The 16,248-nt window shown below is 40.7% G+C and overlaps 2 protein-coding genes across 8 annotated transcripts in view; both read left to right on the forward strand.

The window, feature by feature from the left end:
• The window catches only part of FGD5 (FYVE, RhoGEF and PH domain containing 5), a 75,182-nt gene extending 71,009 nt beyond the window's left edge, over positions 1-4,173 (forward strand). Inside the window, exons 19-21 of the mRNA XM_054280907.1 lie at positions 328-456; positions 2,113-2,261; positions 2,991-4,173. Coding sequence (XP_054136882.1) covers positions 328-456; positions 2,113-2,261; positions 2,991-3,027 — 315 coding nt within the window. The 3' untranslated portion in view covers positions 3,028-4,173. The remainder of the gene's footprint in view (positions 1-327; positions 457-2,112; positions 2,262-2,990) is intronic.
• A 5,535-nt stretch (positions 4,174-9,708) lies between these two features.
• Positions 9,709-16,248, forward strand: part of NR2C2 (nuclear receptor subfamily 2 group C member 2) — a 35,678-nt gene continuing 29,138 nt past the window's right edge. For 3 of the 7 annotated variants that reach the window (XM_054280677.1, XM_054280682.1, XM_054280681.1), the window contains exons 1-2: positions 9,806-10,225; positions 12,988-13,071. In XM_054280677.1, the coding sequence (XP_054136652.1) occupies positions 13,012-13,071 (60 nt within the window). In that variant the 5' untranslated portion in view covers positions 9,806-10,225; positions 12,988-13,011. Of the gene's footprint in view, positions 10,226-12,985; positions 13,072-14,307; positions 14,408-16,248 lie in introns of those variants that run through there. The other 4 variants (XM_054280678.1, XM_054280679.1, XM_054280684.1 and 1 more) reach the window with 4 other exon arrangements.

Genomic DNA, 16,248 nt, shown 5'->3' on the forward strand with positions numbered 1-16,248 from the left:
TCTGGAAGCATGTACTTTTAAAATATGAAAAGCACCCCAAAGCCACCAGATGTGGGAAAAGGGACAAGTTTGGCTTTCCAGAAAACAATTGTAATCTTACTGACCTCAATAATAACTCAACTGCATATTTTCCATTGGAGTAACTGAGAATTAAGTTTGCCTATAAATATTCAAACAGTTAAAAAGAACAATAATAGCATGCTTATATTTTTTCTGTATCAATACTTTTAAGGTTTCACTTAGTGGTTGGTGTGATGCAAACATGCATAATCAAGAGGGGAAAAAACTTTACTGTTACAAATCCTGATTTCTCCTTCTGTGCTCCAGGTGGCAGCCTCAGGAGAGGGAGCTACCATAAGTGGTTACCTCAGCAGATGTAAGGGAGGCAAAAGACACTGGAAGAAACGCTGGTTTGTTATCAAAGGCAAAGTTCTCTACACCTACCTAGCAAACGAGGTACTGTGTAATCTGTCTTGAAATAGTTTTCTATCTGAGACTCCTTCTTTGCTTCCTACAGGCTGGAGACCAGTAAATGGGAAAGGTATAAATGGTAGTTCTTCCAACTACCTGCTACTGAGACCTGGTGCTAACAGACTGACTTGGCCTGAGTCCTACCTGGACCTGTCACATGCTGCCCTTCATTATTTGATTTATTATTATTAATACTATTTTAAATTGTCAACCACTGGGAACCTTAACATACATATTTACACCTAAAGACTTCAAGATCCTTCCATATTCTCTGGTGCACTTAGTAACTGTCACATATTTTTGTAGAGGGAGAGTACTATGATCCATTTTGGGTGGGGAGGAGGATCTTGTATTTTGGCAAATATAAATAAGACATGCTTGTCCAACTAGCACCAACAGAGAAAGACAGGAGGCAGAAGTGAGAATAATGCCTTCTGTGTTGGCCTTCCTTACAGTCAAGGAGGCTGGGTATCAGCTAGATAATTTTTATGTATTTTATCCCTTATTATATAATAGCTGTAATACAGATGAACTTGAAGTGTGATATAAAGTTTGGTTATAATTGACAGATTTCATAAGCAAAAAACCATAAAAATTTATTTTGCTCAAATAAAGGATATAGAATGCAAAAGCCTGTCAAAGCAATACTTGGTACTTTAAGTCTTTAGAATACTTTGCAAACATCAGATATTTAAACAGAATCGCCACCACCCCTGTGTTGGTTACATGAAGCAATGTTATCCCCTTTAAACAGATGAGGAGATTGAGTCACAAAAGGATTCATGGCCAAAGCCAGCAGTTCAGACTGTTAGCATCAAATTCTGTATCCAACACAATTGCCTTATCTCTTTTAACCTTAAAAGTGATTATTTCTCATTTAGCAATAGGAAAAAAGCAATAATGGGTTACTTTACATTCCTAGGCTGCAATTTACCTTCTAAAAGCAGAGACAAAGGCAATATACACATATAATCTGCCTAAACGTAGTGACCAAAAACTGCAGCTATCAGTAGCAGCTTAACTGCAATTTCATTAAGGCTTATGGTTTTCTTTGACTCGTACAAAGCTGTGTCTGCCAAGCTAAATTCATGGGAGTAAATTAATGATTAATTGCATTACTAACTAGGGAATTTCCAAGCAGCCTTTTGGAAAGCATGTGTGCAGCTTGAGAAAGAGCAGATTTCTAAAAAAGTCACTCATGCTGTGAAAAGAAATGACAAGGTACCAAAAGAACCACTACTTGCAGCCAGCAAATAAAAAATATTGAAATAAACATAACTGGAAGTGAGTCTCAGGCTTTCAGAACTGCTGCTGTACTCTTAGTAATCTCAAGTTTGTCTCCTGGACCATAATGTCAAAGGCAGCCATTAAATGAATGGCTAATTTGACCTTCATGGCCACATGGATGATCATGAAGAACTGGACTTTGAGAGCTAGTGTTCAAGACTCAGAGTCAATAAAACATGTGCAGTACACAGGCACTGCTCCTGTTTGGGTTAAAAGCCATGTGTCCAGCAGAATATCCACACTACCGCTTTTGCAGAACTGTCACAGAGGGGTTGGATCATTTGCTTTTCAGAAAGAGCCCTCAAACTGTTACAAGCCTTCTCTCTACATTTTGGTTCGCTTCTTCACTTTCAGGACAAAGTTGCTACAGAAAGTTTGCCTTTGTTGGGTTTCACCATTGCCCCAGAAAAGGAGGAAGGAAGCGTGGATACAGTTTTTCATCTCTACCACAAGCAGACCCTCTTTTATAGCTTCCGAGCAGAAGATAACAATTCAGCACATAGGTATGGGGATAGACTTCCACATCAGCCAGTGAACTTATGTGGGGATTTTTCCCTCCTTCACTTCAGAACGCCTTTGTAACAGATGAAAAAACAGCTTTCAGAATTTTGATTAAGCCAGATTGCATGGCCTGACTGACATTAAAAATCTACCTGGTGCTTTTCAGTTCCTTCAGGAAGGAGAATTTGCTCCCTTCTGTAGGTAAAGAAGAGACTGAGCCTCAGGAGTCATAGATAGAAGTCTGTCAAAAGTGATTACTGTAGAAAAACTTCCAATTTATATGTTAAATTTACCCATTTCTTAGTTTTCTCATCCACAAATAATTGTTTGGATTTCCCACTCTAATGTTACTGCTTTCACATAATAAGGTAGCCACAAGATTTGTAATAAAAACCCAGCACCCCAAGACACACAGAAAAAGAAATTAGTATTTATAGGAGATTTTGTTGCTTTAAATCATACTTTGCCATATTCATCTTTCCTATTCTAAGACAGCACTGACTTTGAGATTTTACAATAAATGACTGATCAAGATTGTACTAGAAAGCAAGAGTCCCAGTACTCTGCTCCCCACTTTAATCACAGAACTATTGTTCCTCATTAGAGCTGGGATGGAAAATATAGTCTTCTTCAATGCTTTATGTTCTTAAAGTACTTATTTTTCTTAAAATGCAAAAAAAAAAAAAAAAAAATTTGTAGTATGTACCATTTTTCTTTCCTCTACTTTTTAGGTGGATTGAAGCCATGGAAGAAGCATCCATATTATAGCAGCTTTCACTCAATGAACTTGGAATAAATTCTCAGATTTCTATACATTTCCAGCAACAATCTTCTGACTTACAACACTGAACAATGTATTTCAGGCTCGCTGGCCCCACACACTGGATCTGAACGGTTTCCAACTTGCTCTTTTTCTTCCTTCTTACATACACATTGTTGCAAATGAAAATATCAAGATAATAGATTATTTATGGTGATCTTTATGTCTGTGCAAGTTCAGCCTGTACTATAAGCTTCCCTTCTGATCCCACAGAAAACTAAGTTTAACATCAAGACCTGGAAATATTGACTACAGTAAGTAACAGACTCAGTTTTACTTATTCCAGAGCACTATTGTATCTCATTGTGTTGGTTTTGATGTCTACTGTGACATGAGAAACAATGCAGTAAACAACATATGATCATTTAAAGCACTTTATCATTTTTTTAGTGAACTATAGCCTCATTTTCTTCATGTTTCTAAGGAGTTCTGTGGCCTGATTTATTAATTGTCCATTAACAGGCACCAGAATGAAATTATGCCCTGCGTATTCTAAATTGCTTCCACAGAAAATGAAGGAAAAACACAATTTACCTGGTCTACCAACACTTCACTGTGATCCAACATAGTTACTTACTATCAATTTATAATTTTACACAAATCACCATATAATTTACATTAAAGGTTTAGTTTCATATCACTGCAGTACTTTGAAATGCACTCCAGTAACTCTACAGAGCCAGATGCTGAATTATATCTCTCTAAATACTTCAGACTCAAACCCAAAGGTTATTTTTAATTTATTATTAAACTACAGACAGTTTTTATTTAACACATCTACCTAGTAGTGTTAAGATTTTTATCATCTATTTAAATACTGTATCTTTATTTTCAAAACTCCTGTTGTTTCTGCTGTTCTTGTTATGAAAAATGTCATCAAAAGTTGATCCACATGACCAGCACAGCATTTGAAATATGCTGGGTGGACTGAAATGCACTTGTCTGAACCTGCTCTGCTGGAGTAATTTGGAATTCCTGTGGCCACACCTGTCCTATGTCAGACTGATGTGGTGTTTTACACCAGCTGAGGATATAGATCTCTGGAGTTTGGGGGTAGGGTTTTTTGTTTGGTTTGGGTTTGGTTTTTTTTGTTGTGTGGGATTTTTTTTGTCGTTTTGGTTTGGTGTGGGGTTTTTTTTGGTTTTGTTATTTTGGTTATTGTTGTTGCGGTGGGGTTTTTTATGTTTTGGGTGGGAGTTTTTATAAAGAAGATTGAGAAGTGATGTTCTAATCATTGCAATACAGTGATTTTGTCCTCAGTCATAATATTTAACTGAGGAACAGAATTACATCTATGATTAAAATATATCTTTACATAAAAATAACATGCTCAAGAATTTACTTACATTAAATTATATTGGTGGGAATTTTTATTGCTTTTATTTTTCCCTTTCTTCAAGGAACTTAATGGAGATCTGAATTTTTGACCCTAACAATTTTTTTAGAATTTTCGATATTTTTTAAAGGTCTATAATATATATCCAAATGGTAAGGTAGGTCAGTTTATCACCAGGATAAACAAACTTAAAGAAACAAATACACATCTACCACTAAATAAAAAGCTCATTTTGGGGTTGGTTTTTTTTGATCATACATCTGACTTTGACCATTCCATTAAGTATATATTGTCATGTGCAAACAGAAACCAAGAATGAGAAAAAGAAAACTTTTGTATTCTTTAATTAATGGATGAACAGCAAGGTTAACTTTGTTTCATGTAGAGCCATGGCCTTGCTACCAATACACTGTAAATGTTTATCCCCCCTTGAAAACATTTTGCACTGACAAGAAAAATAAGACAACATTGAATACAGAGCAAGATCTCTAACCATGGTCTGAAAAAAAACAAAACTCACTAGAGAATGACAATATTATGAAGATTTAGGTGCTGACATGTAGTGACTGTTGTATGAAGCTTTCAGCTAGAAGCAGGAAATTAACATGAAAATATTTTGTAAAAAATAAGATACAGTGCTATTAAACATTGGTCAAAGTAATGTAGAGAAATAAAAGAGCAAAACATAACTGCAGTTCTACAGGCCTTTCCTTTACACCATTATTACCTTCTTTAATTCCAGCTTTGCAGTTTCAGTTACTGTTAACAGACACTTGCCTATTAAACAGTTCTCTGACAAATAAGAAAAAACATCAAATCTGAAGATGGTACTGGAGGCCTTCTGGTAGAAACAGGATTTATACCTAATTGATATGATGACATGTTTCAATCACACTGATTTACCTTCTGTAAAGCCCACCTACTTTACTTCATCTTGACTTCAGTTACAGATACAAATGGTCTCAATGCAGCATAAAGAGGGAAAAAAAGAAAATGTCCTCACAATTTCAGTCCTACTGTTAACTGAATTTGAGAAAAGCTAATAGGCACCAGAGACAGAAATTTTAATTTCAGAGTTATTCAGTAATCACCTTTTAGAAAATGCTAACATATTAAAATAAGGGTGTATACTCAGTTTACTACCTGACATTTACTTACACAGCTTTTTCTTACTAATTTAACGCTAATATTACTCCTTTAAAACAAAATTTTGTTCCATGTCTTCACAAATACACTAAAAAATTTAGTACTAAGTCACAATGTACGAGCTGCTCAGCCAACACCTGGGATCAAGCTTCTGCCATTTCTTGTTTCAGAATTCTTCTGTTTGTTAATTGATTTATTTAAAAACATTAAGGTTATTAGTTAATATCTGCAAATAATATTTAGACCTATTTTATGGTATATGCCTAGTTAAAAATCTTAAAAGTTATTAAATTCTTTTTCAAATCAAAGTACAAGTCATTTGGAGATAGAGAATACCAACATGACAAGAGGCTATACCACTTACTCAAGCACTGCTGGTCAAGACCTTTGACTGCTGCCCTTCCTGAGCTGGTTCTCTGCTGCTTTTACCACACAGCTATGAATACCAACCAGACTTTCCTATTTGCATGCTGCTTTGATACAAAAGCAGTAAAAACTATGCTGGCTGTAACAACATTAAGTGAATATAACTGCTTGGGAAGGTGAAAGAAGGAGACAATATTCAGTGAGGGGAAAAGGTATTCCTTTAAATATTAAGGGAAAAAACACTAGTCTAACTCCACAAATAACTTAGGAACATAATATACAAGCTTCTGTGTATTAAAAGCAGTGGGATTCTTCAGCCTGGGTAACACTGTGACACCACTTTTCATCAAATTTTGACAAGAAAGTTTCTAGACTCCAGGGAATTGTGGTATGAGGTCAAAGGTAAAACTTGATGATCATGGAGGTCGTCCCCAGCCTTAATGATTTTATGTAGTGATATTTTTCTGCAATCAACAAAACCTACAGCGGACAGCAAACTCACTTTTACTCAGAGACAAACATGGAGAAATGAGGGCAAACCTCCTACTTGTTGGAGGTCACCAGCTTCCTTCTACACGGCCCAGCCACACACAAACCCAAATGAAAGGCATGAGGACTCACACTTTAAAAATCATCTGCTAACACTTAAAAGAGAGACTTAAATTGAATGTGGTATTAACAAGACCAAACAGTTTTGTTAAAACTTTGTCAGTCACTTGTAATTGTTGATTTCTTCTATACTAAGTATTGGTTCTGCTCTGACAATTTATCTTGAAAGTTCCCAGAAAAATTTAAACAACTGAAATGAGAACTTAATAAAAACCCCAAACAACTGAGTTCTACAGTACTGTCTATCCCAAACATTCAAAACACATGAATAACCTCAAACCCTATTTATATTTTATACTACATGGCACACACCAAGTTTTAATCCCTCTTAGTCCATTATGTACTTTTACTGCCACCACCATGGCCAGAGAGAGAGCTTTGGCCTCTTGCAGCCCACACGTTCACTGTAGAGGTCCTCTCCTTCCACGCCTAGAGCCTCTTTCCCTCCCTAGAAGTACGCACATCTTACCTCTGTTCCATAGGGAATTTAGTCCATTCTCCTGAGCAGGAAACAATTTCCGCAGGGTCTCTTCCCTTCTCTTTTTGCATGGCAGCTTTGTAGCTGCCTCATTTTTTCTTCTGAGCAACTATCCTATTTAATGGGAGGAGCTAAAACGTCCTTGTTATCAGCAGGTGCGTTTGAAACTGACCACCAACACAATCCTTTCTCAGCTAAGGCTGGGAGTAGTTCACTCTTTCCGGGCAGGAATTGCGGCCCGAGGCCTCCTCGGGCTAGCCCGTGCTCCGCCAGGAGGGTAGCCCGTTGCCCCGTCAGGGGAGCAGCCCTGAGGAGGGCAGCCCGTTGTCCCGTCAGGAGAGCGGCCTTGAGGAGAGCAGTCCGTTGTCCCGTCAAGAGAGCGGTCCTGAGGAGAGCAGCCCTGAGGGGAGCAGCCCGTTGTCCCGTCAGGAGAGCGGCCCTGAGGGGAGCAGCCCTGGGAAGAGCAGCCCGTTGTCCCCTCAGGAGAGCAGCCCTGGGGAGAGCAGCCCTGAGGAGAGCAGCCCGTTGTCCCGTCAGGAGGGCAGCCCTGAGGGGAGCAGCCCTGAGGAGAGCAGTCCGTTGTCCCGTCAGGGGAGCAGCCCTGAGGAGAGCAGCCCGTTGTCCCGTCAAGAGAGCGGTCCTGAGGAGGGCGGCCCTCGCTCGCGGACAGGACTGCGGGATGAGGACAGGAGCCTTCCGTGAGGAGCAGAAGGGCAAGCAGGAGCTGATGTATGCCGGCTGGAATCGCCCATATCCTGAGGGCTGGATGGGAGAGGGAGTGAAACTACACTTGGCAGAAAGCGGTGGCTAGAGAAGGTGGTATGTTAATTTTAGGCTTTGTCACCATCCACATCCATTTTAACTGGTAGTTAGATACATTTCCCCCAGGTCTGCTTTGCCCACGACAGTAATTGTTAAGTGATCACTCTGTCTTTATTTTAACCTATGAGCTTTTTCATGTCATTTTCTCCCCATCCTGCTATAGAAGAGGAGGGGAAAATGAGTGACTGGGTTATCCTGTGGCTGCAATCCACAGTAAGCTCACCACTGTGTGGTAGACAGATATAATTATTTTCTTTGCTGCTAGTCTAGTTATTAACCTTGACTTGTAGAGTAATCTCAGTGTTCTTTGATGTTTTCCACCTCTGGCATCTTCTATTAATTTCTGTCCAATCATAGCTAAGGCCAAAAAGCAGTTTTAACTAACACTCCTTTATATATCTGTGTATATAAATTTAGCAAATTTCAGCATTATCTAATACAATCTTGCTTATTAAACAAGGGCATGCACTGTTGTTCTACACTTTGTTGAAATTCTTGCAAAAACCACAGTGAAATTTGTCACAATGTTAATGCAGCTTTCCTCAACCTTAGTTTGTGTGGTGGAGCTGTACAGCAAGCATGATTGCTCCTCCACCAGAAACAAGGAAGATAGAGGAGACAAATCCTCCTGCCTTCTAAACCTTTCCTCAACTTGCCCATTAGGAAACACTGAGGGGGGAAAGCAGCCATTCATATTTGGCTTTAGCGTTTTCCATTTTTCCTTTCATTTGGTCACACTTTGATGTATATTTTTTGAAGTTAAAAGAAATACCTGCTTCTAAAGGTATGCACGTCCATATTTTGAGAATTTGACATTTCTTCATGTATTTAACATTACAGCAATAAACACCCAAGACATTTTTGAAACATTTTCCTTTATTTGTGTATTGCAAACATATCTGCACATCACATGCTTTACTAATTTCTGGTCTGTGAAAGTAAGGCTGTAATTTGTAGGTCTAGTACATTAATCACACCTTTACCCCAAGGAGTCAGTTCTAAGAAAAAAACTACAAACAACCTTCCAAAGAAAAATTAAAAAAAAAAGCATACATACTGAATAGTCAACAGCACCTCTTGATTCTGTGATTGTTGCATTTAACTGCTCTCTCTCTTCCATATGTTTCCTTTCAGATGTTATCTTATTCATCTAACTGCTCCTTAAATTAGCTTCTGTAAAAATTATTAGAGTCAAGGGAAACCTACTAGAAGCATTAAGAACATTTTGATATGAGTAGGTTAAGGATAGCTAGTTATGACAGGGAGTGAACATCCGATAGCCTGTAAGAAGACAAGCATTGAAAGGTGGTAAACTCTTAAACCACCTCAGCTACACCCACACTTGTGTCATGCCTATTTGTGTGTTTGAAGGCACAACATACCTCACTCACAGCCAGCTTTGCCGTAAGAGCCCTAATCAATGACACTGACTTTACAAAATTAAATAAAAACTCAACAGTCTGGCGGCGGCGTTTGTGAGAGCTTGCTCAATTGTGAGCCCACCTTTGACTGCATCCTCAGCGAGAACCAAGATACACCTGGAACATCAATACCATCAGCGCACTGGACAGCAACCGCCAACCCGCGACCTCGGGCTTCCGGCTCCTGAAGAGCCTCCCGAGCGAGAGGGACAAAGGCGGTGAACGTACCTTCCCCTCGCTGCCCCGGAGGCCAGGTTCCCGCCGGCACTTCCGCGGCGCAGCCGGAGCGGTGCAGGGCTCGGCAGGCTCGGCAGGCCCAGGTAGCCCGGTAGCCCCTCCCCGCCGCCGGCCCCGCCCCGCGGGGGATGGAGGGGCCGCGGCCGGGCTGGCGCTGGAAGAGGAAGCGGGGACGCGCTACCGGGCGGCGGCGGTGGGGTCACGAACTCTGACCTGTCACACTGCACGGCACACACAACAAAACACGCCCGACCCCAACACAGTCCCGGCCCCCTCCCCTCCGCGGGCCCCACAGCCCCTTGCAGCCCCCGCGGGGGGAGGGAGGGCCGCTGCTGGGCACCGGCCTGCCCGGGCCCGGTCGGGTCACCGCCACTGCACCTTTGGCGCCCAATCCTGAGGTAAAAAACATTTTTTAAAATTGAAGCGGCCTGCTGGGTTTGTCTCGTGGGGGCCAGGACGAGGGAGGGGGCGCGGGGAGGCGGCAGAGGGCCCTACTCTGGACACCCCCGCGAGGGGAGGGGTGGGGTGACGGTGGGTTTAGGGGAGGGGGATTGCACGGCTCCGGTATTTGTCTGGTAAGCGAGCACCGGCCGTGGTCTGGCCTGGTCTACAGCTCCTGGAAAGAGAGGAAACGACCATTGTGGCGTGCTGGGTCGATCGGCGGGGCAGTCCCGTGCCGGAGCCGCTAGTTGCAGCGTGGGCCGGCTGAGGTCGGAGCTGGTCCGATCGCGGTGAGCAAAGTCTGCTGTCCAAGGGGTGTAGGGCGATGGTCGCGGCGATGATGAGCGCGGGACACCCAGAGAGACAGAAGATGGAGTCTGAGCGGGCGGAGGCGGCGGCTTGAACCCGACCCTTTTACCTTTGCCACCGGGAGGGCGGAGGGGAGGGGGCGGCGGGTACTTTGCATACGGGGCTGAAACCGCCGCCATCTTACCGGCCTCTTCCTCACTGCCATGCCTGGGCCTCCTCTAGGCGGACACAAGGCTGTACCGGAGGGGAGGGGAGGGGAAGGGAAGGGGCCTAATGGCGGCGGCAGCAGCCCCGCCTGGGCTCTGGCGGGCGGCCAGCGCCGCCATCTTGTGCTCAGTGAATCCCCGGGGGGCTTTCCCTCTGCTCGAGGGGCGGTACAGCCACTGTTACAAGCGGGTGGCTCGGCCAATGGGCGATCTGCGGGGGAGCGCTGCGTCTGTCGTGAGGTCATTGGTCGGGCCTGGGGGCGGGCCGGGGGCGTGTCTCGGCGGCGCGCGGCGGGGAGCTGCCGAAGGCCCTTCAGCAGCGGAAGGGGCGTGGCGCAGCCAATGGGCACGGGCGGCGCGCGCGGCGTAGCCAATGGCGACGCGGCAGGTCCGGCGCGCTGCCGGCGCCGCTCGCGGTGTTCCGCTCGGTCGGCGGTGTCCGGGTGTGGGTCGGGTCCTGCCGCCGGGACAATGTGCCGGAGACTGCCGACAGGGCTGGGCCCTGTCCGGGCTCCCCGCCCGTCCCGCCGATGGCAGCCTGCTGCAGGCCGCTCGGTGTAGCCGAGTCGAGCTCACAGCGTAAAGAACCTCGTTTCATTAAGACAAAGGAAAAATTTCAATAAGTTTGAATTCGGCCTTTTGTCAGTAGGGCCATACCCTTAGAACCTCTCAAGCTGAATTTATGACTTGCTTCTGAGGTTTCACTGCAGCTTAGGGAAAGATTACTGATTCTACACTGTGTTTTGGACAGCGTATACTGAGCTGGCTGCCGCCCTGTTATGCTGAAAATAATTTCCTGGTGCCTCTTCCTAGGTTTTAAATTTCACCTCTTGTGGTGATTTGGGAGGTTTTGTTGTGGTTGCCTTACAAACTGTTGCTCGAGGCTTTTGCTAGGAAGCTGATTTTGCCTTCTGGAAGTTGACACCATTAAAAAGCTTGGCATGGCTGTGTATGGTCTCTATGCTTCAGCTGGATTTGATCAGATAGCCTCAGCTTAAGGTTCTTTTGTGAAGGTCGAAAGTACAAAAAGCCTTGGTGATAGCACCAACAACAGCGAATCTGTCAGACTCATTCTATAGCAAACACTTGTGTTTTGTGTCTCAGAAAGCTACTATTATGAACAAAGTATCTCTATCTGAAGGGCTTCGGTCATCATAAAGCGCTGAGAAAATAGCACATTATAAGCATATGATTATGTTTCTTGTGCTTCTTGCTGAACATAAAAAAAATAAGAGGAAACACTGAATAGGAACCATTGAACAACTGAGAAACCATCCATAAGCTGAGTATGGTGGAAATGGTTCATAGTCTTAATCAAGTCAACACTTCAATAAAATAATGACGAGCTGTAGGAGAACCTAGCATAAATACAATTTCCATGGGGATGTCTCAAGTTTGATTATCCATTGTTGCAAATAATCTATACTTGACATATACAAAATTACTTTCACATTTGTCACAGTATAAGTGAATCCATTTAATTTAATTAATTCTGACATATTTAACAATGTTAGCTTTGTAGCAGTTACATTTGAATGGATGCTAGAGAGATGTGCATACGTTTTTCTGCTACCTGTGTTGCTATTGTGTGCTGTATTTTTAAATTTTATATTAAATGACTGCTTTGCAATTTTAAACAGAGGTTTTCAATGAAACATCAAACAAGCCAGAATCCAGAAATGCCTTTTTATTACCTACGCCTGAATCAGAATCTGAAGTCTAGCCCTATAATTAGCAGGTCACAATTAAAAACTGAATGCATTAATTGGAAATCTTAATTAAATTTACCTTGGAAGAAATACATCCATAATAATGATAATTAAAAATATATTGAAAGTGGTTTTTTATTGTTTCTTTATCTTTGATTTCTTTGTATTTTTTTTCTAAACCCTAAAGTTGAAGGTGGAGTTACTTGGAATAGGATGAAATGACTCTGCAGTATCACATTATAATAAAGAAATAGCCTAAATAATGGAAGATACATTTTAGATGAAACTGTTTATTTCCCTTATTGCGTAAGATTACTCTTAAGAATGTGGATGAACGTGGTGGTTTGATGGAATGACTCCAATAAATGCCAAGCAGCATTCTTAGCTTGCTGCTTCCTGGTTCAGCATGTGGGGTAGAAGCAGTTTAATGGCAAGGTTTCTCCTGCCTGAGCTGAGGAAAGTGCCTTTGAGATCTATGAATTCTGCAAGCTGCATTAGAACTTGACTTTGAAATTAGTCCTTTCTCATTTATGAAATTAACATCTCTTCTTTACAGCTTAAATAATGGACTGGAAAGAGTATATTAGAGGCTTAATTAAGTAAAAGAATAACTGTACCTCAGCAGTTTGAATAGTATGCATGTCCCATATATGTTTATGTGTATGTATGTATGCGCGCACACACACGTCAATAGCACCTTCTCTTATTTGCCAGATATTTCAAGCAGAGTTGTAAATTTTCAAAAAGTCATAGCAGAGCGAGCTTTAATACTAAGAAAAAACCCAAACTTTTGTGCCTGATGGAGGTTGCTGGCATCTTTCCAAACAGGTTCTCTAATGGTCTTGTTTCACCATGGCAACCAATATGGAGGTGCTGGCTCAGCAGGTAGTGGAGACTCAGCAGGTGGCTGAGGTGAGTGACAGATGATATCACAACAGTTGGTATATGAGATTTTGAAATTAAAAACTTATTAGGGAGTCCCTGCTGTTTACAATTAAGCATAAACAGAACGGAAGATCTTTAAAGAAAAGTGCTGCTTTACACTTGGGGACAAGCATGAAAACAGTCCAACTGGAACATGTTTTGTTCACCCTACTTTGTTCTGGTGGCCCCCATATTAAGACTGTAAGTAGAAACTTCAACATGAGCTATAGAGAAACTTGGCTGTATTATGAATTGTTTAAAAAATTGATATAACAAAATTTCTTGTCATTTGATCATTAGATTGACCTTTTGGGACATGGAAAGCTTCTGCACCTAATTGCAATTGTAATCTAGATCCACCACAGTGTTTGAAGTTACCTGTTTTACTTATGCACCATTCTGAATTTACAGCAAAGTGGTTAACTTAAATCAGTTTTTATATTTTGTGTCCACACTTTAAAGAAAAAAAGCACAAAACCTTCTTAAAGTGATATTAAGTGATTAAGTGATGTCTAGATACATATTCACTGAAGCTTGGATGCTCAACAGCTAAAAAGTTTAAATCAGCTCATAAACACAAACTGCAAGTGTTCATGGCCATAGAAAGTAATTTATCTCCCTCACTATGCAAACTTCAGTCAAAAAATAAGCAAGATCTTTTGTCTCATTAAAATTATTTGGTTTAGCATCCTTGAACTTTACTGTGATTTTTCGTATAGTTACGTAATTAAGAGATTTAATAAATAATAAAGGGCAAATGGGCTGAGAGATAAGGCCACTTTTCAGACATTAGTGTGGAGTTTTCTTTCACCCAATGATCTAAGATTATACATGTATATTAAAAATATTTTTAGTTCAAGAAGTCCTATAAAAGAAGAAAATATAAGTTTAATTCTGATTTTAGAAGTTGATTTGAGATTCCGTACTTAGAAGTACATTTTTAAAAAAGAAATTTCATTCTTTTTAACAAAATGGCTCAGTGAGTGTCCTGCAATTGTCATCTTGGGATAGTTTCAAAAAAACTTCTCAAGTTTCACAGTGAAAATCAACAAGAGATTTTTCACTCTAGTTTTCTGTACCAGGTATGAATTTGGCAAGCTGCATTTTTTTAAAAACACTTCCAAATATACTTGGAAAGAGAAACCTGTAATGGAAAACTTTATACTATATTGGTATAACATCTAAAGCACATAAAATATGTGACATCTGTAATTCCTCGTGCAGGAAATGCACCGTGGTAACATAGTGTGATGGTTGTATCTTGCCACTGGAGAGATCGCTCCATCTCAAGAGTGTATGAAGCTCTGTGATTTCTTCGTGGCCGGTGGGTAAATAGAGGGTTCCATCTCTTTATAGTATTCAGCTGCTGCTTAAATGATATGCCTGTCCACTGCATAACACCATGAAAACTGTTCATGGAAAACCAGTTGTAAGCAGCATTATCTCATTAGGAATTCATTAATACTATGACCATGTTAATATTGAATAATTTATGAATGGCTGACTGCCTGCTATTTGTCTTCTCAGTTTTTAATACAGGTAAATACATAACTAGTTTTCTTTAAATATGCTAAAATTCTGTATTTGTACTCACCATATGTTAGAGAAAATCAAACTTGGCACTGGCTTTAAAAAATTAGAGACTTTTGGAATATGATATTTTTTGTCAATGAAAATTAAATGGAAGAAGAGGGTTATTGACAATGCACTGAATTTTAGGTTATGAACTGTGAGAGACAAGTTGCAACTGGAATAACCTAATGCAAATATTAGTAGCTTTACCTATATCCCCATCACTTTTTCAACATAACTGCCATATATGCAGTGGCATGGGTTTATTGAAAGCTGTGATGCCAAGCACCAAACCAGACTGTCATGCAAGTAGGCTACATTCTTTCTCTTTCTTGAGCAATAGTTCATCAGTTTTTTCATAAAATGGAATGTTTCACAGAAGTTGCTGAGTGTGCTCCAGTGTTGCATGTATTTTTGTACTTATTCTATTTTTAGGACTTTTAAAAATTGTTCTTGTAATGGTTTCAAATGATTTCACTGCTTTTGCTTCCTTGTGCTTTATATAGTGTCGCTTGTTAATTTTTTTTCCAATTGTGCATTTCTGAACGGACTGGATGAGAGTTCCATTTTTAGTGTTTGAAGTTGCCATTACTTACAGTTCATGAAATGGAAGAACAAAGAGCAGCTAGGGGATTTGGAGGGAATTTCACCAGTTTCTCCTCATCCTGTGGAGCTTTTGAAAAGCAGGAAAAATACTTAAGCCTTAATGCAAAAATAAGTAATGCTGCTTTTCTGAAGTATTTATTTAGTACTGTCACTGTACAATATGCAAGTGGCCTAGCTGCAGTCCCAGCACCAACTTAGATCTGACTTGAATACTGTTTAAGGAAAACGTGTTTGTTTTTAAAGTGGAGGTGCATTCCCTGTGTAGTACTTATGATTTTAATGCAAAATTAAAAAAAAATTAAAAAAAAAAAAAGAGCTGTTTTGGGTGGGGTGTGGAGGAAGGGGAGGGAATGTGTGGTGGTGGAAATAAGGGCTATTTCATCTTTCCAACAGCAGCTCTGGTGTAACCAGGAATAATTTTTAGTAGTTGCTACAACTGTCCTTGGCCAGCTCTCTGGCAGCCACAAACTATTCCCGGTGCATCCTTTTCCTTGTCAGAGGCTTCAGGGAGAGAGTTACATGAGGTGACTGTTGAGCCCTGTGCTTCCTGGATCTTGTTTATGACAGTTACAGTGCTGGAGAATTTTCAGTTGTTTTCAGTTCCCTCAGTGTCCTGAAAGGAAACTATCAAAGTCTGAAGCCTTTTGGAAAGCATGTTTTCCCATTAAACTCAAAAAATACTGTATATCTTTGTCACATAAAATATTTTCTTGACCCTCTTCAGATATCTCTGACATGTTACATCATAAGTAGTTCTGCAGTTCAGATTTTCGTCCACATGAAGATATGCTTGAAAAGGAGAGTGGAAACACCGTTGTTCTGATAGAACAAGTTTTTACTTTGTTTTAAGAATTAAGAAGTATGACATAAGACCGTTTATATTTAATATTTTATTGCTGTCATTGGCCACTTGCTCATTTCTGATGATTTTTCAAAGTGGAGTTTTGATGCAAAGTCTTCTTAAACAATTTTTGGTTCAAATACAGC

Source organism: Melozone crissalis, unplaced genomic scaffold (assembly GCF_028551555.1).
Source record: "Melozone crissalis strain CALT ecotype California unplaced genomic scaffold, PUWL_Pcris_2 ptg000029l_1, whole genome shotgun sequence".
Lineage (NCBI taxonomy): Eukaryota > Metazoa > Chordata > Aves > Passeriformes > Passerellidae > Melozone > Melozone crissalis.